Source organism: Macadamia integrifolia, unplaced genomic scaffold (assembly GCF_013358625.1).
Source record: "Macadamia integrifolia cultivar HAES 741 unplaced genomic scaffold, SCU_Mint_v3 scaffold1458, whole genome shotgun sequence".
NCBI classification, from domain to species: domain Eukaryota; kingdom Viridiplantae; phylum Streptophyta; class Magnoliopsida; order Proteales; family Proteaceae; genus Macadamia; species Macadamia integrifolia.
This window is the reverse complement of record NW_024868211.1, coordinates 22,901-43,716: the sequence shown is the minus strand read 5'-3', so window position 1 is coordinate 43,716 and position 20,816 is coordinate 22,901. Positions and strand designations below refer to the sequence as shown.

General features: G+C 40.3%; 1 protein-coding gene across 1 annotated transcript; it reads right to left on the bottom strand.

Annotated features, from left to right (window-relative positions):
- Positions 1 to 3,171: 3,171 nt before the first annotated feature.
- Positions 3,172 to 20,494, bottom strand: LOC122063807 (proteasome subunit alpha type-7). The gene is made up of 3 exons (XM_042627519.1): positions 20,134 to 20,494; positions 18,562 to 18,976; positions 3,172 to 3,520 (listed from the first exon to the last, which is right to left on the bottom strand). Exons 1-3 carry the CDS (start codon positions 20,304 to 20,306, stop codon positions 3,359 to 3,361), a joined length of 750 nt encoding a protein of 249 aa, XP_042483453.1. The 5' UTR covers positions 20,307 to 20,494; the 3' UTR covers positions 3,172 to 3,358.
- Positions 20,495 to 20,816: the final 322 nt, after the last annotated feature.

Genomic DNA, 20,816 nt, shown 5'->3' with positions numbered 1-20,816 from the left:
AAAAAAAAAAAAAAAAAAAAAACTAAGGATGTGAATTTAAAATCGAAACCGTTTATTGAAACCAAATCGAGTCGTTTACACCAAAATCGCAAAACCATTTAATAAATAGTTCAGTTCTGGTTTTAAGTTTAAGATCGATTAATTAAATGGGTCGAGTTGGTTTTAACTGTTTAACCCGTTGGTTTCAAACCGAATTGACACAGAAAAAACCAATCCAATTAACCCATATAACAATTAAATATTTGGTTGTTTTAACAAAACATAATGGTTTAATTTAGGGAAGAATTAAAGACCATAGAGGCTCTCCAATAGTCTATTCAATAATTTACTCATATAATGTAGTTATGTAGTTAAATCCTTGCTAGTTTAATGCCTCATTTAATTTGATACAAGATTGAAGCATTTATCAACAAAAGCAAATTTTAGTAAGCATGGAAATAAACTAACAAACCGATTGATAACCATTTAAAAACCATATGGAATAAACCGCGACCAAAATTCTGAAACCGACATCATTTAAAAACCATGGAATCGAAACCATTTATTAAATGATTGCGGTGTCAGAAAGTGCAACCGTTTAGTAAATGGTTCAGTTTTGGTCTCAACCAAATAAATGTGAGCCAAACCAAACCAATCCGCACCATATACACCGAAACCAAACCGATTAACACCCTTATCCCAACCCAAAAAAATATATTATATATATATGATTGACCAAAAACCTAACTATTCATTCTCTTCAAATAGTTGGGGAAGTTCAGCAATGTAGCTTCAAATTTTTTTCTAAAAGGGTGGTGCTATTATGCTCCATACCTAAAAGGCTAAAACCTAAACCCCAGACAATTTCCAAGCTCCAAGTTCCATGTTCCAACACAGGTGTGTTGAGGTGGTTGAATTGTTGCTTTCCAATCTAAAGATACAAGTAGGATTACCGACGGTTTCCTTCTTAAGATTATCCCAGTGAATGCACGCGTCTGAGACAATCTAAAGGATACCCTTTTTTTTCATGTTTCCCGCTTAAAAATTATGGCTTTTGTCCACGGCCCACCCAAAAAAGTCAGACTAGGGTGTCAATCTTCTCGAATTGGTTGATAATTTGCACCCCTTTTTGGTGTTTCCTTCTTTGTTTTTTGCGGTGTAATTTGCCACCTTCCCTAGTTTTCTTGTATCTTCTGATTTTTGTTTTGTCTCCTTCTCTTGATTCTTCTTTTGTTTGGGTAAGACTTTATAATTTTTTCTCTTTAATATATTTTCATTCATCTAAAAAGAAATTAATTCGAGCCACTTGTATAGAGAACCAATATGCCAATAATTCGACTATATGAAACATTTGTTAGGTGTGTCAAACATTTGGTCCTATTTAAATCAGTTTTTTATAGTTTTTTATGGTTTTTTTTTCTTTTTTTGTATATAATGATTCAGACTAAAATAAAATCAAGGTGTTCAGTGTACAAAACCGAAACTAATATCAATAGTGTCGATCCATAATCTTCTTCTAACGGTACTTAGTAGGCCCTATCTCATTATTTTTGTAAATATCAAACAGAAAATGTAATATAATATAAGATTTATCAGTTTTATCGGAGTTCTTAATCAATTTTTTTTCTTTTTAACTTGTGTCCAAACGATCTGTTTCAATTGATCTTATGTGCTGGTTTCAGTCTCCAAGCAATGTCTAAAAACCAATACCAATACTACAAAAAAAAATTTTGCTCTATCAGTTTCTGCTCAGTCTGGTCAGTTTCAATCGGTGAAAACCCTACTTTATTATGACAAGAACGGCAATATGAGTTTGAATGCTTTTGAATCTTGTGATACTCATCCGAGATATATATATATATATAAATATACACACACATTACAGCCATGACGATAAATACATTTGGCACCAAGTTAAACTGAAACCTTGCAAATATTACGATGAAAACATCTACCAAATCAGTCAGTATTCAAAATTCAGAGACAATGCAGACATTAAGGGTGTTAATTGGCTTGGTTTCGACGTATACGGTACAGTTCGGTTCGATTTACATTTATTTGGGTGAAATCAAAACTGAACTATTTACTAAACGGTTGCACTTTTTGAAACCGGAATCGTTTGTTAAAAGGTTCAGTTTCACGATTTTAATCGTGGTTTAATCCATACGGTTTCTAAACGGTTAGTAATTGATTTGCTAGTTCATTCGCATGCTTATCGAAATTTGCTTTTGTTGATCAATGCTTCAATCTTGTATCAAATTAAATGAAGCATTGAACAAGTAAGGATTTAACTACATAACTACATAATAGGAGTAAATTATTGAATAAACTAATGGACAGCCTCTATGGTCCTTTCTTATTCCCTAAATTAAACCCATCATGTTTTGTTAAAACAACCAAATAACTAAACAAAAGAAAAGATTACATTGAGAAAGTGAAATACAAACAAATCTACCTTAATACCTCTAACCCTTTATTTTATTTAATTGCTATACGGGTTAGACGGCTCCGTTTTGACAGTATAGACCGTTCAATTTTCACTGTGTCAATTCGATTTGAAACCAACGGGTTAAACGGTAAAAACTAAACCGACCCATTTAACTATCCAGTCTTAAACTTGAAACTAGAACCGAACCATTTACTAAACGGTTTTGTGGTTTCAATGTAAACGGCTCGATTTGATTTTGGTGAACGGTTTCGATTTCAAATTCACATCCTTAGTAGACATGGTGGAGCATCACCAAGATCGGGTGAAGATTCTGGCACGGCACAAAGACTATCATTCTACTCTAATCTAAAGGCAAACAGAGGGCTAATGCTGCTGAGTCCAACCAGTTCCTATTTCGCATTGCTCATTCGCTCCCCTCAAACCCATGCCTGGCTTCTGAGGTGGAGCACCAATAAGTGAGATACCTTCCTAGAAACCATTTAGGAAGTAGAAACAATCCTGTTCTTCTCCCTCTAGCTTCTTATAGCCTTTGCAAACAATAAATTCACTATTCTTCATGGGGGCAAATACTGCTTAGTAATCTCATTTGGAACTTAAATCAGTCCTAGCTGTATATGCCAGAGCTATATCATACATGAACCTTCTTTATACCCGTCATATATGACCCCCTTTTCATCATATTCTAGTTCTGAACGAGAAGCACAATATATTAGAGAACTCTAGTCCAGCCATTTTCTGGAGTATGGTCCCAATCATCAATGCAATCTTATATTAGGGTGGAAAAAATCCATAACATGATTGAAATTACTTTGAGCGATTTCTAGAATTCAGAGTAATATAAGTAAAAAGCAACAACATCCAAAACAAGAAATACCTATTTCAATCCAACTTTCGGGAAGCTCCCTAGTGAAATTTAAAAGCTGGCACGAATTAGGTTTCTTTTGGAGGCCCCTTCTTTGCAGCCTCTGCTGCTGCTTTCTCTGCTTCTATTTCGGCAACAATGGCATCAATTTCAGCTTCCTCAAGTTGCCGTAGCCCATGTTCTCTTGTCATTACAGCAATCTCTATGTTCTTTCCACCACTCTCAACAACCTAAGTATAAAAGAACAATGTTTAGAACTTATAGATCATGGAAAACTATGATCAAAAGCTGTAAAAATAATTTCAATCACGTTATGGCAATGGCAAAGGGCTCTTTCCGCCTGCGCAGTGGTGCGGGTTCAAGTCCTGGGAGCAGCCTCTCCGTAAAAGGGGTAAGGTTGTCTACTTATATACTCTCTCAGAACCCTGCTTAAGTGCGGGAAGCCTTTGTGCACTAGGTAACGGCCTTTTTTTTTTCTTTTTAGAAGCTGTAAAATAAAGGCAGAATAAACATCTGCATAGAAGGGGGAGTGAAGAAAAGATAACATAGCTTACTACCCTGAATGAAAGAAAGTATAGATGATTATAATAGTCAATCTTAGCATCTAAATAAAGAGCAACCCAGTGCACGAGGCTCCTGCAACTGCAAGGTCTGGGGAGGGCAAGTGGACGCAGCCTTACCCCCTGCTAAGCAGAAGAGGCTGTTTCCAAGTTTTGAATATGTGACCAACATACTGCAATAGTGCAACTTAATCGTTGTGCCACAGGCTCGCCCACTAATCTTAACATCTGAACGAATCAAATATCTGTTAGGCCATTATTTACCATGGAAATATTTTGTGGAAATATATCTGACACAAGGGGAAATTTTGTCAAAAAAGAATCATGAAAATGATGGAAATATGACAAACTTTGGTAGAAAATTTAAATGAAATCTTTGTTAGAATTGTACAAGTTAATACCCAGTTTAGTTATAAAATAGTTGCTCCATAAGTTCTGATAAAATAAGAAATAGTTGCTCCAAATGTTGGGAATTGGTTGCTTAAATGATTTTCTCAAGTCGGTCAAGCCGTGTCATTCTCCACTGCCCACATGTCCTGGGGAGAAACCAACCAAGACTCCTGTCTGATATAATAATGAAATATCATTTTCCTAATTCTTTTATTTTTCTGGTTGTGCCTTGCTGCAGAAAAGAAGACCCCACAATGACCAATTAGTCAACTCAGTTTTATAAGAAGCTGTTCACTATCATCTTAAATGTGAGTTGACTGCCTCCAATATTTGCTTTCCTCATAAGATTAGTGCCACAATTATTTCTTGCAATGCCACACCACCAGGTGCCCTTCAAGATGCCTAGCACATTCTGATGTCCAGAACTCATTCATGGTTATTACGAAACCTGATCTATCAATTCAACTGTAACCATGCATCTGCTGTCATGGACTACACAGCTTAAAAGCCTAATAAGTCTACTGTATGTTATGTGCACAGCTTTGGGCGGGATTAGTTTTACTGGGAAATAGGAGATTATGAATATATTATTCAGGAATTATCAATTATTATGAATTTACGTAGGAATTATCAGTTATTAGTGTAGTGTAGAAGATTAGTAGTTATTATCCATTATTGTAATTTCTTAGTTGTGGGTTACGTGGGAATGTAAGAGTTGTAAAATCTATTTATTGGGAGAGAATGAAGGAGAAAAAGAAGAAGAAAATTATGATTTGAAGTTCCTATGTTTTCTCTACAAGAGAAGAGCCTCGGCACCTTCAAATGGCCGGGACATCATGGCTTGGTCTATAAGGCCAAGTTATCTTATTTAATTGTTTCATTATCTGTTAATTTTCTCTTTTTTATTTCTTCTTTTTATCTTTCCCTATTTTATCTCTTCTACTTCCATGTACGTATCAAGTAAAACTTTTATTTTCTAGAAGTCTACTGAATAAACTGTGGACACTTCTTTCACCGATGGTGTAACCACCAAATTCATCATCAAAGATACAAAAGACAAAACTACTACGGATCAAATACCCCTTGGTCTGCAAATTAACTGGACAATTCTGTTGAGAATATAGTTCTGGGATAATTGTGCAATGGTCCTTTTTCCAGTCAGGGGGTTATTTGTAATTCTTTATAAGTACTGCCATTCGTTGTCATTACGGTTATTGTCCTTGTAATTATGCAAAGTTTATTATATATGAACATGCTGCCCTAATAGTTAGACTAATCCATGCTAGCCGTACGAACAGCCTTTTTTTTCTTCTCATCCTCTCTCTTATTCTGCTTCCTCTTCCTTTATTGTCGCAATGATCATTATCAATTCCTATTTTTTCACATGACATCATAGCACAATTGATCAATGGGTTGAAATCGTTTCTTTTCTTTCCTGTTTCGAGAGATCCTTCTCAGTTTTTCTACTTGTGGTGTGCAGCCACCTATTACTACCCTTCTTTGCAATGAAACCCTAATTTATAATATGTGGGGGTGGTGGGTGGAACTAGACTTTCCAGTGTTGATGGTGAATATTATTCACTGAAGTACTACTACAGATGTTTGGTATTACACATAAAACCATCTCTGCCGTGAGTACATGAAGTTTTTTGTGCCATGATTTTCCACATGGAAGTTGGTTCTGATTCACTTTCCTATCGTCCTTTTTTTTTCTTGGGGGAGGGGGGGGAGAGGGGTGGGCAAGAAGCCAAAGGCCGGAACTGGTGGAAGGCTTTCTCGATTCTACAGTAGCATTGATCCTCGAGATTTGGCTTCTAGATACTTAATAATAATTTATCCCTTTACGGGAGCTTCTACAGTTACATTTTTAATGCCGATTGCCCTTTGCGACCTATTATACAAATTTGTGGCCAAGATCCTTGCTAACAGGTAGAAGAAAGTAGTTCATGAGTTGGTCAGCCCCAACCAATCGGCGTTTATTGAAGGGAAATGTATCACTGCCAAAATTCTTTTATGTTCAGAACTGGAAAAAGGCTTTGACAGGAAACCCCACCCCCTGGCGGCCATGATCAAGTTAGACACATTCACAAGGCATATGATTCAGCCTGTTGGAAGTTTATAAGAGAATGCATGATTCATATGAGATTTCCCCTAGTGTTTGTGTCTTGGATTCTCAATTGTATTTCGTCGGCAAAGTTTTCAATCCTCATCGATGGAAGCCCGATGGGATTCTGTTGGGATGACCGTAGTTAGTTTTATTTTTACCTTGGTTAAGTTTTATCATTTACTATTTACCGTGGTAAGTATTGTAGATAGGGACGCTTAGTCAGTGTTACCCTACTTTTCTTGTTTGATTTATTATAATATTCTTATAAATAAGAAAGAACTCTCTCATTACTGACATGTCGAATCATTCCCTAATCTCTGATTCTCAGATTGGTATCAGAGCCAAAAACCCTAAGATATTTTTCTTCTTTTTATGGTTTTCTTTTCCGTCCTTGGGGGCCCTCGCCTCCTAGTCTAGCATGGTAGATTAAACCCCGTTCCATGCAAACCTAACGCCTAGCCCATTGCGCCCTCTCACCGCACCCGCTTCCCCCTCCGACGTGACGTCGCTGCCTACGCCTCACCATCATCATCTCTTTTCTTGCCGTTGCCGCTGCTTGTCGCTGCCTCTGCTGCATATCACTGCTAGCGGATGTCGCTGCCTGCACCTGCTGCTGCCTACACCTACGCCTGTCGCTTCCTAACACCTGCTGCCATCAGCGTTTTCTATCAACGCCTTTTATGCTTCTTGCGCAGTCCATGTGTTCCTCTCTCTGAGCCATGACTAATGTAAGTGATGATGCTAAGGTTGTTGTTTCCTCCTCCGAGGCCTCTAGTGGTCACCGTTTAAACAATCAACCCACTCTTCATCCTGGACCCATCAAACTTAATGGTCAGAACTACCTCACATGGTCTCGTGCATGCCTCCTTACTTTCCATGTCCACAACCGCCTCTTTAATTTCCTCATATGATGGTATATTAGACAATAAAATATTTTCCTCCTCAATTACCAACTTCCACTTTGGGATCACCTACAGAATGTTCTCATCCATGCTATGCTCTTCAAAAGAATAAAGAGATTTGAAGTAGTCAACTGCCAACTTTTGGAAAGTAAGGAGGTAGGCACGAGACCACATGAGGTAGTTCTGACCATTAAGTTTGATGGGTCCAGGATGAAGAGTGGATTGATTGTATGAACGGTGACCACTAGAGGCCTCGGAGGAAGCAACAACAACCTTAGCATCATCACTTATTGTCGTCATGGCTCAGAGAGATGAACACATGGACTGCGCAGGAAGCGTAAAAGGGCGTTGATAGAAAGCGTTGATGGCAGCAGGTGTTAGGCAACGACAGGCGTAGGTGTAGGCAGCGAGTAGGTGTAGGCAGCAACAGGCCCTGGCAGTGATATGCAGCAGAGGCAGTGACAAGCAGCGGCAACGGTAAGAAAAGAGACGATGATGGTGAGGCACAGGCAGACGTAGGTAGCGACGTCACGACAAAGGGGGAGGCGGGCACAGTGAGAAGGTGCAATGGGCTAGGCGTTAGGTTTGCATGGAACAGGGTTTAGTCTACCATGCTAGACTAGGAGGCGAGGGCACCCAAGGACGGAGAAGAAGACCAAGAAAAATATCTTAGGGTTTTTGGCTCTGATACCAATTTTAGAATCAGAGATTAGGGAATGATTCGACTTGTCAGTAACAACAGAGGTCTTTCTTATTTATACGAAGATTACAATAAATCAAACAAGGAAAGTAGGGTAACGCTGACTAAGCATCCCTATCTACAATACTTAATACTGTAAATAGTAAATAATAAAACTTAACCAAGGTAAAAATAAAACTAATTACAGTCATCTCAACAGAATCCCATTGGGCTTACATCGATGAGGACTGAAAACTTTGCAGACGAAATACAATTGAGAATCCAAGACACAAACACCAGGGGAAATCTCATCTGAATCATGCATTCTCTTATGAACTCCCAACAGGCTAAATCATATGCCTTGTGAATGTGTCTAACTTGATCATAGCTGTCGGAGGGCGGGGTTTCCTGTCAAAGCCTTTTACCAATTTTGAACATAAAAGAATTTTGACAATGAAACATCTCCCTTCAATAAACGCCGATTGGTTAGGGCTGACCAACTCATGAACTACTTTCTTCTACCTGTTACAAGGATCTTGGCCACAAATTTGTATAATAGGTCACAAAGCATAATCGGCATTAAAAATGTAAATACAGAAACTCCCTCAAAGGGATAAATTATTATTATCTAGAAGCCAAATCTCGAGGATCAATGCTACTCTAGAATCGAGAAAGCCTTCCACCAGCTGCAGCCTTTGGCTTCTTGCCCACCCCCCCCCCCAAAAAAAATAAAGGACGATAGAAAAGTGAACTAGAACCAACTTCCATGTGGAAAACCATGGCACAAAAAACTTCATGTAATCACGGCAGAGATGGTTTCATGCGTAATACCAAACATCTGTAGTAGTACTTCAGTGAATAATATTCACCATCAACACTGGAAAGTCTAGTTCCACCCCCCACGACCGTATATTATAAATTAGGGTTTAATTGCAAAGAAGGGTAGTAATAAGTGGCTGCACACCACAAGTAGAAAAACTGAGAAGGATCTCTCAAAACAGGAAAAAAAGAAACGATTTCAACCCACTGATCAATTCTGCTATGATACCATGTGAAGAAATAGGAACTGATAATAACCATTGCGACAATAAAGGAAGAAGAAGCATAGACTTGAGATTCTCAGGGAGGAACTATGCTCAAGTTTTTGAGATTCGTCGTACCGTTCATTCCACCACTCAGAAAGGATTCTCACTCTCAGCTAATGATTCCACCTTATGCAGCCTATGGCAACAACTGGATTTCTATCACCCTGTTCCTATGGCCTGTCCTACTGATGCTGGTACACTTCGGAAGGAGCATGACATGGAAAGGGTGTATGACTTTCTAACAGGTCTTAATCCTGAATATGATCAGATCAGGGTGCAAACTCTAGGTCGCGAGACTTTTTCGACTCTTCTCCAGGCATATAACTTGGTTCTATCTGAGGATCATCCTCGATCTGTTATGCTACCCTACACAATTCCTATTCAGTCTGCACTATTGGCTACTCCGACGGCTGGAAACCCCGTCTAACGATTCTACCCCTCCTCGGGAAACATGTTGGAAGCTCCATGGTCGTCCCATAGGTGGGCGTAAAAGCAAAACTAGAAAACAAGCGCCCCAAACCCATCTATTTGAGTCTATTGATAGTACCTCCACTACTGCACCGTTCTCTCCGGATCAAATGGCTGCCCTCAAGCAACTAATGACACAGTTAAGCATTTCTGCTCCTCTTGTGTCCAACCTTGCTCAAACAGGTAGTTTCCTTGTTTCTTCCTCTCATTTTCCCTTATGGTTAAATAATTCGGGTGCTACTGATCACATGACAAGTAGCTCTGAGGTCTTCCATACTTATATTCCTTGTTTCGGTCGGGATAGGGTATGTGTGGCTGATGGTTCCTTGTCCCCCATTTCTGGTAAAGGTTCTGTTTCTTGTACCTCTACAATTTTTCTTCTATGTGTGTTGCATGTTCCAAAATTATGTGCTAATCTTGTTTCCATCTATCGTTTAACTAAGGAGTTTAATTGTTCTAATCACTTTTTTTTCTACCCACTGCCTTTTTCAAGATCTAGTGACGGGTGCAACGATTGGTATGGTCAAGTCCATGATGGGCTCTCCTACTTGGATTCTCCACCAACTATGCCTCCTCCTATGGTAGCTCATACTCTCCGTCTTGATAACTCTCTCTCTCTCTCTCAACTCCACCAGTGGTACCATCGTCTAGGACATCCTTCTTTTCATATTTTACGTCGCATGTTTCTTACTTTAGTTAAACATTGTGGTTTGGAACAACTTAGGTATGATGTATGTGAGTTTGCTAAACATACACGCACCTCTTACTTTCCTACTAAAAATAAAAGTGATATTCCTTTTTCTATTATTCATCCAGATTTGTGTGGTCCTTCTTTAACAATTAATAGGACTGGCTTTCGTTGGTTTATTACTTTTATTGATAATTGTAATCGTCTAACATGAGTATATCTGTTGCATAATAAGTCTGATGCCTTCTCTTATTTCAAATCTTTCTATGCCATGCTTCGTACCCAGTTTGATGCCACTGTACGTGTCCTTCGTAGTGACAATGGCACTGAGTATATAGATGGGGAGTTTCAGAACTACCTTGATTCCCAAGGCATTCTCTCCCAAGCATCTTGTGTTAGGACACCTAAACAAAATGGGATCCCGAAGCGCAAGAATCGTCATCTCCTTGACGTTGCTCGGGCCTTAATGTTTGGTACAGTTGTTCCTAAATATCTCTAGGGCAATGCCGTTCTTATTGCTACCCACCTTATTAACCAGGTGCCCTTTAGTGTACTTAACTTTAAGCCCCCTATTTTTTTTTTCCTGATCCTACAATTGTTTATAGTTTTCCTCCTCAGGTATTTGGGTGTCTGTTTTGCCCATAAATCCTCTCCTTCAAGGTTCAAGCTTGATCCTCAGGCTCTAAAGTGTGTTTTCCTTGGTTACTCAGCTTCTCAAAAGGGGTATAAGTGTTATCACCCTCCTACTCGCCACTTGTATGTCACCTTGGACGTCACTTTTCATAAGCCTAACGTGTATTTCACGTCACCTCTTCAGGGAGAGAGTCTTGAGGAAGAGCCTCCTTTTGTTATTGATACGTCTCCCATTCAAGCGGAGCTGCCAGATCAGCTTGTGAAAGATGTGATCACTTACACTCAGAGGTCCAAGGAGCAAAACACTAAGAACCAGGACAGCACTGATAACCATCCATACCCTTCTGAAGCACCTCCATCAGATCCACCAGTATCAGGTAATATTTCTCCCATACTTAATGTTGTACCTATTACTTCTTTAGAGCCTCCCATACTTGATATTATACCTTTTGCTCCTACAATGGACGATCCTCCTATCGTTGTTAGAAAAGGAGTTCGTTCCTGTACTAAGCATCCCATCTCCGATTTTGTTTCTTATGCATCTTTATCTCCTTCCTATAGGGCCTTTATTTCTTTGTTGTCTTCTGTGTCTATTCCACAAGGTTGGAAGGGAGCCATAAATGATCCGAAGTGGAAGGCTACAATGGTTGAGGAAATGCTGGCATTAGATAAAAATGGTACCTGGGAACTTGTTCTTCCTCCTCAGGGAAAGAACTTAGTTGGGTGCAAGTGGGTATTTACATTCAAGCAAAAGGTTGATGGGATAGTTGACTGTTACAAGGCATGCTTAGTGGCTAAGGGTTTTACCCAAACATACGGGATTGATTACCAAGGAACCTTTACCCCAGTTGTAAAGATGAACTCTATCAGGGCATTGCTATCTATTGCTACAAATCTGGGATGGAAACAACTAGATGTCAAGAATGCGTTCTTGAATGGAGATCTTGAAGAGGAAATTTATAAAGATATTCCTCTTGGCTTTGCCACTCCTTCCAGTGTCGGGACGTGTCTACAAGTTGAAAAAGTCGTACTGCCTCAAGCAGTCTCCTAAGGCATGGTTTGGCCGGTTCATGAAAGCTACGATAAGCTCTGGATATAGACAGAGTCAAGCTGATCACACCTTGCTCACAAAGGCGAAAGGTAACTAGGTCACTGCTCCGATTGTCTACGTTGACAATATTGTGATTACTAGTAACAATAATGAGGAGATCTCCAACCTTAAGGCCTTACTAGCAGCAGAGTTTGAGACTAAGGACCTAGGACCCCTTCGGTATTTCCTTGGGATTAAAGTGGCTAGATCTAACAGAGGTAACTTCATTTCCCAAAGGAAATATGTTTTGGATCTCCTTAGTGAGATAAGTATGCTTGGGTGCAAGCCTGCAGATGCCCCTGTGGAGGTCAATCATCAGCTGAGCAGTGCAATGGGTGACTCTGTTGATAAAGAGCAGTACCAAAGACTTGTTGGCCGTCTGATCTACATGTCCCACACCAGGCCCGATATTGCTTATGTTGTGGGTATTGTTAGTCGTTTTCTTCATGATCCCAGGACACCTCACCTTGATGTTGTGTACCAGATCCTACCGCACTTGAAATCCGCTCCTGGAAAGGGTATTTGTATTCTAATCACAGGCACTTGAAGTCTACCAAAAAATCAAGGGCACTTGAAGATTGAGGCCTTTACTGATGTTGGTTAGGCTAGATCTATTGATGATCGGCAATCTACCTCTGGGTATTGTACTTTCCTTGGAGGGAACCTCATTACTTGGCGTAGCAAGAAACAATCCGTGGTATCTCGGTCTAGTACTGAAGCCGAATATCGCACAATAGCCCAAGGAATTTGTGAGTTGGTCTGGCTTAAGAACCTAGTGAGTGATCTCCGAGTTAATGTAAAAGGTCCAATGCACATGTATTATGATAACAAGGCAACCATCAGCATCGCCCACAACCCTGTTCAGCATGATATGACCAACCATATTGAAATTGATAGACACTTCATCAAAGAGAAGCTTGACCAAGGACTGTCGGCATTCCCTTTGTTAGTACTACAAATCAGTTAGTTGATGTTTTTACAAGGGTTGTTCACTGTAAGGCGTTTCATCCTCTTGTCTCCAAGATGATGGGCATGTATGATATATTTGCACCAACTTGAGGGGGAGTGTTGAAATGACCGTAGTTAGTGTTAGTTTTACCTTGGTTAAGTTTTATTATTTACTATTTGCCGCAGTAAGTATTGTAGATAGGGACGCTAAGTCGTCTTGTAGATAGTGATGCTTCGTCAGCATTACCCTACTCTCCTTGTTTGATTTATTGTAATCTTCTTATAAATAAGAAAGACCTCTGTCATTACTGATAAGTCGAATCATTCCCTAATCTCTGATTCTTCTCAAGCGTTATTGGGATTCATCAAGGCTGCCCCATGTTGCCATTTCTGTTTACTTTAGTCAAGGAATTCAAGTTGACCAAAATCTTATTGAGCTTTTCCCCTGGTGTAACTCCACTAAGTTGTCACACCTTGCCTTTGTTGACGATCCTGTGTTCTTTGTGAAGGCTGAGGAAGCATATCATTTTCTTGGGTTATGTCGGTGGTGGGCTCGTTCAATGATATGTCTGAGCTATCAATTAACAGAAGGAAATCTTCAATGTTCTTGGCAAGGATCTCAAGGGCTACTCAGAGAGATTTCAGTTTGATCACCGGTATTTCTTTGGGTCAGTTCCCCATTAAGTATTTGGCTCTTCCTCTACCCAACTCCACATTGAGGTTCACCATTGTTATCCAATACTCGATGCCTTGAAGAAGAAGCTCCAGCTCTAGAAAACCAAGTTCTTGTCATATGCGGGGAGGGTGGAGTTGATCTGATCAATTTTGCAGTCTTCCTCCGTTTACTGGTCAGGTGCTTTTGGTTTGCCTTCGACGATTGCCCATAAGCTGGAATCCCTAATGAGTGTGTTTCTGTGGAAAGGAAGTGACGACAACAACAAATTCCTTCACATAATTGATTGGGATGCTGTGTAAGCTGAAGTCTGAGGGGGTCAGGGTATTAGGTGTGCGAAGGAAGTTTGCAAGGTGGGTGTCCTTAAGCTCATCTGGAAGGTGGTGTCTAGATCCCCAAGCATTTGGGTCAAGTGGCTCTATGATAGGTACCTCTGCAAAGATTCTTTCTGGCCTGTTGTGTGCCCTTAGGACTCTTCGACTGTGTTGAAACAGATGGTAAAGTTTAAGCACCTCCCTAGGGGTATGATGATCTCGTGTATTGACGACAGTGTTGCCACGTTTTGGCTTGACCACTAGACCCCCATGGGGTGCTTCTAGACGTCTATACATTAGATACGATGCAGGTGCAGACAGATTGGCCTTAGTTTCATCAATTCTTGTGGATGGCTCCTGGGCCCTTGTTTAGCCCCATCCCTGCTTCTCCAAGCTGCTAGGACCGCCCTCCCGTCCATTAAAAGGAGGCCTCAAGGCAGTAGCAACTTGGTGAGTTGGGAAGCAACCTCTACAGGAAGATTATCTTTTGCCTATGCGTGGGAGCTGGCTCATTCCAAGCGTCCCATGGTTCCTTGTGCTCCAGTGGCTTGATTTCTAATGAACATCCTGAGGCATAGCTTCATCGCATGGCATGCCCTCTCCAGAGCATTGTCTTCCTTGGATTTGCTTCATGCTAGATCAATGGTTATATCTACTTTGCGCATCTATGAAGGATGGGTCAGAATTTGTGGACCATTTGTTTTTCGAGTCTTGTTTCTCCCGCTCTCTTTGGACTGGAATCCTCGGAAATGTTGGCTGCAGTTGAAGCAAATCATTCAGATCGACAGGGAATGGCAATGGGTTAAATCTTCTTTCAGCGGCAAAACCTGTTGTGACTATACAGTCAAGCTCGCCTTCTGCACTGGCATATTTCATGTGTGGCATGAGAGAAATCTCAGAACTTGGTCCAGTAAATCAAGAAGCTAACAGGCTATCTGGGATAGTTTTAGATCAGAGATTAGGGGAAAGCTTGGAGGCATCCTCCATTGTTCCCAACACTTCTCGGAACGGTTTAATTGTCTCCAATTGAAGCATTTCCACTTTCTTCCTATATGTAATATTGTAATCCCCCCCCCCTTAGGGCCTTCCTGATTTTGGTAGGTCTCTCTTCTCCCCTTCGGGTGTTCTTGTATTCTCTGTGCTTGTTGAAATTATTTGCCATTCAACCCCCCCCCCACAAAAAGAAAAAATTCCGATGTCTCTACCATAGTTGTCAAGTCGATGGAGGATGGTGCTAAATCAAGGCAACACCTAGGCAACCAAAGCACCAGTCCAGGCTAAGCCGCCTTGTCACCTAGGCGACGCCTTGATAACTATGGCCTTTGCCAATGTTTACACCTGCAAAGTGGTTGTTCTTTACGCATCTCAAGCATTTTGGAGAGAACCAGTGTCCTTATATATATGCTCTCTCTTTGTTCTCATCGCTTTCTTCCTGTTCCAATTATCCCTCAAGGTCGATAAGATGTCTCGCCGCAGTTCTTATCTCAAGGAAGCTCAAATGGCATATTTCAGGGTAATGTGCTTATTTGATATACACCATACAATGTTCCAATTGATCAACTAAAAAAAGTAGAAACCCTAGTTTTGTGTTTATTGGCCTTCTTGTCGAGCTTCCTGCTGGCTTTCTCGAGTAATGACTAATGATCTTCCTTCTCTCAGGCTTCTCGCTCCTTGCGTTCTACCTGCATAGCGCTCTTTCATGCCCATGTTCTTCCGCCCTGCTCACTGTCGAGAGGTTTAAGACAACCTCTTACCAGGAGTTTTCCTTACTTCTTATTTACATATTACCCCTTATTTGTTGTGTTCCTTACCTAAAATACCCTTCCCCCCCCCCCTGGTTATTCTTTCTTGTCCCTTATTTTTGTTTTGGTTCCAAATTTGTCCCTTTTCTTTAATTTATAATTTCTATTCCATCACTTCTTCCTTTTTCCACCTTAGTAATCCTCTAACATTCTGATTAATTACGAGTTTCCCACCCCCTTCGTAAGCCTTTCTTGAGAAGGGCTTATGAGTTATTATGTTATTGTTGCTGATATGGTATCCTGGCTTACAGTTGGCATTCTATACTGCTTCTAATGGTCATGTCTGTTCAAAAACAGCCAAGTGTGAAAAGGTTTACATATTCCCAAGAAGCTCATGATGTACCTTATTGGAGAAACAAGCATCAAGCTTGTAATGAACTGAAGTACTAAGCACACATATATTGAAGAGCAACAAAGAAGCTAGTGATCATCATTCACAACTTACAAGCTTCATCAAACCACGGTTATTCAGGAATTGACAAATGCCAATGACTTGGAAGGAGATCACGCATCAAATGGAAAGACCAAGACCAAGCTTCAAGAGTTCATAGGATTAGAGTCTTTATTTTTATATCTCAAAATAATCTTTTGTAACAACTTTCAACAGCCTAGATGCCCTTTAAACATGTCACCCATAATGCATAGGTAGTCAACCAATCTCTTAGGAGAACAAATTGACAATCTTTTGTTAATTTACAGAGAAGGCGGTTGACTGGCTACAAGCTATGACCGACCGACAAAGGTTGGAAGAAAGCTAGCCAGTCAATCCCCTGCACCGGGAAATCCAACCGGACATCCCTCGCTGGACAGTCGACCAGACAGCACCTTACTTTGTCAGAAAAATCTTCCGATAGCAAGGACGGGCGACCATGTGCCAAGGCAGACAACTGGCCAAAAACAGCCGTTGGAATGTAATGGCTATAAAAAGAGTTGTTGAAATGCAACAGCCATAAACAGCTAGTCTGACAGTCGACCAGATGGGGTCCAACAGTCAGAAACGGCTAGTTTTCTGACCATTATGAATTTTCCTATATATGGGACTCATTACTCCTCTCACAAGCCCTTTGGCAGCATTTATTGCCAGCACTAATCTGAGTATCTAATAAGGCCATAAGAAGACAGAGTTGATCTTTATCTTGTACATTTACCCTAGACATATGTGTTCTATTTGTACTATATCTTGTATATCTGCCTATTATAGATGTTTTTATTCCTTGAGTTGCAAAACTCAAGAAGGACCCCTGAATGAGTTAAAAGGTTAGGTGAGCAACTGGAAACACCCTAGGCTTTGGTTGTTGCCAAAAAACAACTAGGTGATTCCCCGCCAAGGAGGGGGAAATCAGTTAGGTGTGAACCAAAGTAAAACACCCGGGTTTGGATGTGAGCAAGAAAAACAAATAAGTGCTTCCCCACTCGGTAAAAAGGCAGGACTTTAATGGTTTGATTAGCACCGGTAAAAGCTATACCTTAGTGGAAGCTTGGAACTGTCAATGAAGTGGATGTAAGTATTTTCCAAACCACTCTAAACTTTGGTGTCTCTTTTCTGTGTTATACTTATTTTCTACTTGCAACTCATCCTCCAAATCAAGGCATTTGTTAGAGGATTTTCAATTCAGACCACCCCCCTTCTCTCGGGCAACATATTATGATCCATATCAGTAGTGGATTCCAGTAAGGCTCTGGTAGATTCCAAGCCAGCAGATTGGCTGGATTCCTGATGTGGTTTGCTGTTCTATCTTCATTCTATCCCTCTTATATCGTTATATCGAATTCAGGTCAGAATCTCTAAACTTCATCACCTGTGGCTTATTGGCTTAATTGTTCTGTCTTGTTTCAACTCATAACTTGTTAATGCCTCCTGAGTACTGGTTAGAATTCTGCCAATATTTTATTGCACTTCTTGTCTTTATACCTAATTCTGTTTTAAAATTCCTTATTTCTCATTGATTTACAGGTTTCTATTTCAAATCTACTTCTTCATCTGCTAATTTCAAGTTCCGACTTGCACCTCTGTTTTTGTTTATGGATTAGTGCTATTTCTCTGCTATAATCAGTTCTGAAACTCAGTTCTTGAATTCTGCTTACAAGCCTTAAAACCCTTGCATTGATTCTGATAATCTAGAGTATGAAATTACCAAAACCTGAAATCCAGCAGTCAGACATGGAACATGTTTTGCATACCTATTCTACTGGTTGCATCGACCACTCAACTAGAGTTTCATATTCATCTGATCTGTTTTGACTAAGTTGTTGAATTTCTCTTAAATCTGGTTCTCATTCTTACAACTGCGATCCTGTCACAACGTAATCTCCCACTGTACTTCGCTGGTTCAAGATTAATTCTGCATTAACATGGCCTTCTAGGCAATAGATATCATCACACTTATCATGCAAATAAAATTACGTATTTTGATGATGAAGGCTATTTGAAGACGGTGAAATTTCTTGAACCATGACACCAATTCTTTGTTGGTATACTGATCCAACTGGCACCGGCTTTGATAAGGGTTGAGTTCGGGCTGAGCATGCCTTAACCAACCCCAGTTCTGACCTGGTACAAACACAATCCAACCATCTCTTACGCAGGAACTTGACTAACCCACATTGAAAAATGCAGTTTTGGGTTCAAGCTGAATGGAATCTGCCAGGTCTAAATTGGAAAAGCTTCTTGAGGTCATTTCGTGCCCCATTGTCCCATCCAGTAGCATGCAGCACCTCAAACATATACAGGCTAATGACGCATCAATTAAAAGTGACTCCTCTAATTGAAACCGTCTTATATCGATTTAGTGAAGCTGGGCATTCAGGGAAAAAAATTTCAAGCAAGGATAGTGCAAATGAAGAAGTGGCAACAAATCCTACAATAAAGAACTCTTATGCAATACAAATTTCAAAACTAGCAGATGTAGAACCCCACAAAGGAAACACTTACTTCAAGCAATGCACGGATTGCAAGCTTTATAGTCTCTTGCCCAGAAGTTTCCTTATAGTTCTTCTCCAAAAACTCACGCATAGAATTTGAGTTTCTCCCAGTCGCATTAGCTTTCCAAGCCGAAAACGTCCCCGATGGATCTGTCTGATAGAGTGATGGAACACCGGTGTATGGATCAAAGCCCACAATCAAAGTTGAAAGGCCAAATGGCCTTACACCACCGCTTTGTGTATACTTCTGTTGAAGACCAGCAATGTAACGCGTGATGTATTCAACTGTCACAGGATCCTCAACTGTAAGCCTATGGCTTTGACACTCAATCCTTGCTTTGTTTATCAGGACCCTTGCATCTGCTTTTAGCCCGGCACAGGCCAAAGCAATGTGGTTATCAAGATTTACAATCTTTCTAACTGATCTGGAAAAACAAAATTAAAAAAAGACAGTGAATAAGCAATCATAAGAGGATTATGGCCAGAAGGAAACATAAAACCAAAGAGAAACAAAGCAACAATGAGACAGCATGAAGGGAGGATAAGAAAATGATGGAGACAAGATATACTTTTATCAGGAAAAAAAAGATTGGGGGGGGGGGGAATTATGTGAATTCACAGGCTAGAAATTACATGCTAGCACCATCAGCAGACAATATTTGAATGGGCTGCTTACATTATGACCATCCCCATACCCCATAGTAGCGGAAGCCTCATGCACTGGGTATGCCCTTTTTAGTGGCCCCAAGTAGCCTTATCATAATATCTTAGGCTCCAGGAGTCTCAGACCGACCACGAGCTGCACAACATTGCACTAGACCCAGATAGATTTAAACTTGGAAAGCCAGACCCAGCTCAAGCACAGCGAAATGCTATCCAAAAGAAGTAGAAAATAGAAGCTCAAAAGAGCAGCAACTACAGTCCTTGCTATCCAAACTCTCCTCTCCAAAATATTGTGTGAGTTAGTTCAATATGCCACCCAATGTTGGGAATTACTCCTTCAGCAACCCAGAACCAAGACGTAGCAGGACAGACCAGGCAGACCTCGTGAAAAGAATTATATTCCACCAAAAGGGCATCATAACAAATACAACCAGAAGGGAAGTTTCACAATGAGGAAACTTGACCAACTGTTTGAAACGGAGACGTAGCCCCAAACAAATTTTAAACGTTTAAGAAGACCCAGAAAATATCAACATGAAAAAAAAGTAAGCTTAGCGACAAAAACCTAGCCCCTCCCCACCTCCTCCCCAAAAAAAGATTTTTTTTTTTTTTTTTTTTTTTTCAATTGCACCAGCTATCATGGGCTTCTTCTATTTGAAGATGTACAAAAAGGTGATAGAAAGACATAACAGCAAATCAAGTCATGTGCTCTAAAAATTGGTACTAGTCTTGTTTCTCAATTAAAAGATCCTAAGATAATTCAAAACTAGAACCCTAACAGTTCTGTTCGTCGACAATCAAGGTCAGTTCGAAATTTCCTTGGAGATCTGATAAGATGACAAGTCCACGCACTTCAACAACACACTCAATACACAAAGCAAAGGGGGATACCAGAAAGAAAGAGAGAAAGAACGCATACCTTGTGTCTTGTAGTTTAGCAGCAGATTTCTTCTCGACGCCGAGAACAATCGTGTCGGTTCCTCGAACTCCGACGGCAGCGTTACCCTTGCGAACGGCCTCGAGGGCGTACTCAACTTGGAAGAGATGACCATCTGGAGAAAATACTGTGATCGCACGATCATATCGAGCCATTTCTGTCTGCGCTTCTCTTTTAACTTCGGCGGGAGCTGATAATCTGAATAAAACGGAAGAGACGGGTAGGGGATTCGAACAATAATGGAATTTTATGAGAGAAATTGGGTTTTTTCTAACTGCTTGGGCGACAAGGCACTTGCGAAAAGGGCTACCTCAAGTCCTCAATACACTTCAGTTCACTTTGGCAGGAAAACTACGGCGTATGAGCCTAATAGGCAAGAGAGTAAATCGGTCCGGCTTTAATAATTGGTTCGGTTTTGGTCCTAAGAGATTAGGATTAAAACCAGCCCGTTTTAAAATTGAGATTCATAAACTTTTAATAATAGGTGAGCCAGTTTTGGGTCTTAATCGGTTCGAAGCACTGTCAGAGTGTTCAAAATTCTAAGGCTGCATTTTGGTAGTTATCCAAGAAAAATATTTCCGACGTTTTCCTATTTTATTGGAACAAAAAAAACGAGTAAAGCGTTCGGTGTCAACTTGGTGTTTTCTTTTTTTTTTTTTTTTTTT

What these genes read in the sequence shown, in the direction of transcription:
- LOC122063807 (XM_042627519.1), bottom strand. Translation starts at nt 20,306, where the DNA reads ATGGCTCGATATGATCGTGCGATCACAGTATTTTCTCCAGATGGTCAT. An exon ending in GCTAAACTACAAGACACAAG is followed by an intron (nt 18,977 to 20,133) that starts GTATGCGTTCTT and finishes TTGTTTTTCCAG; the next exon opens with ATCAGTTAGAAAGATTGTAA. An exon ending in CAATCCGTGCATTGCTTGAA is followed by an intron (nt 3,521 to 18,561) that starts GTAAGTGTTTCC and finishes TTTTATACTTAG; the next exon opens with GTTGTTGAGAGTGGTGGAAA.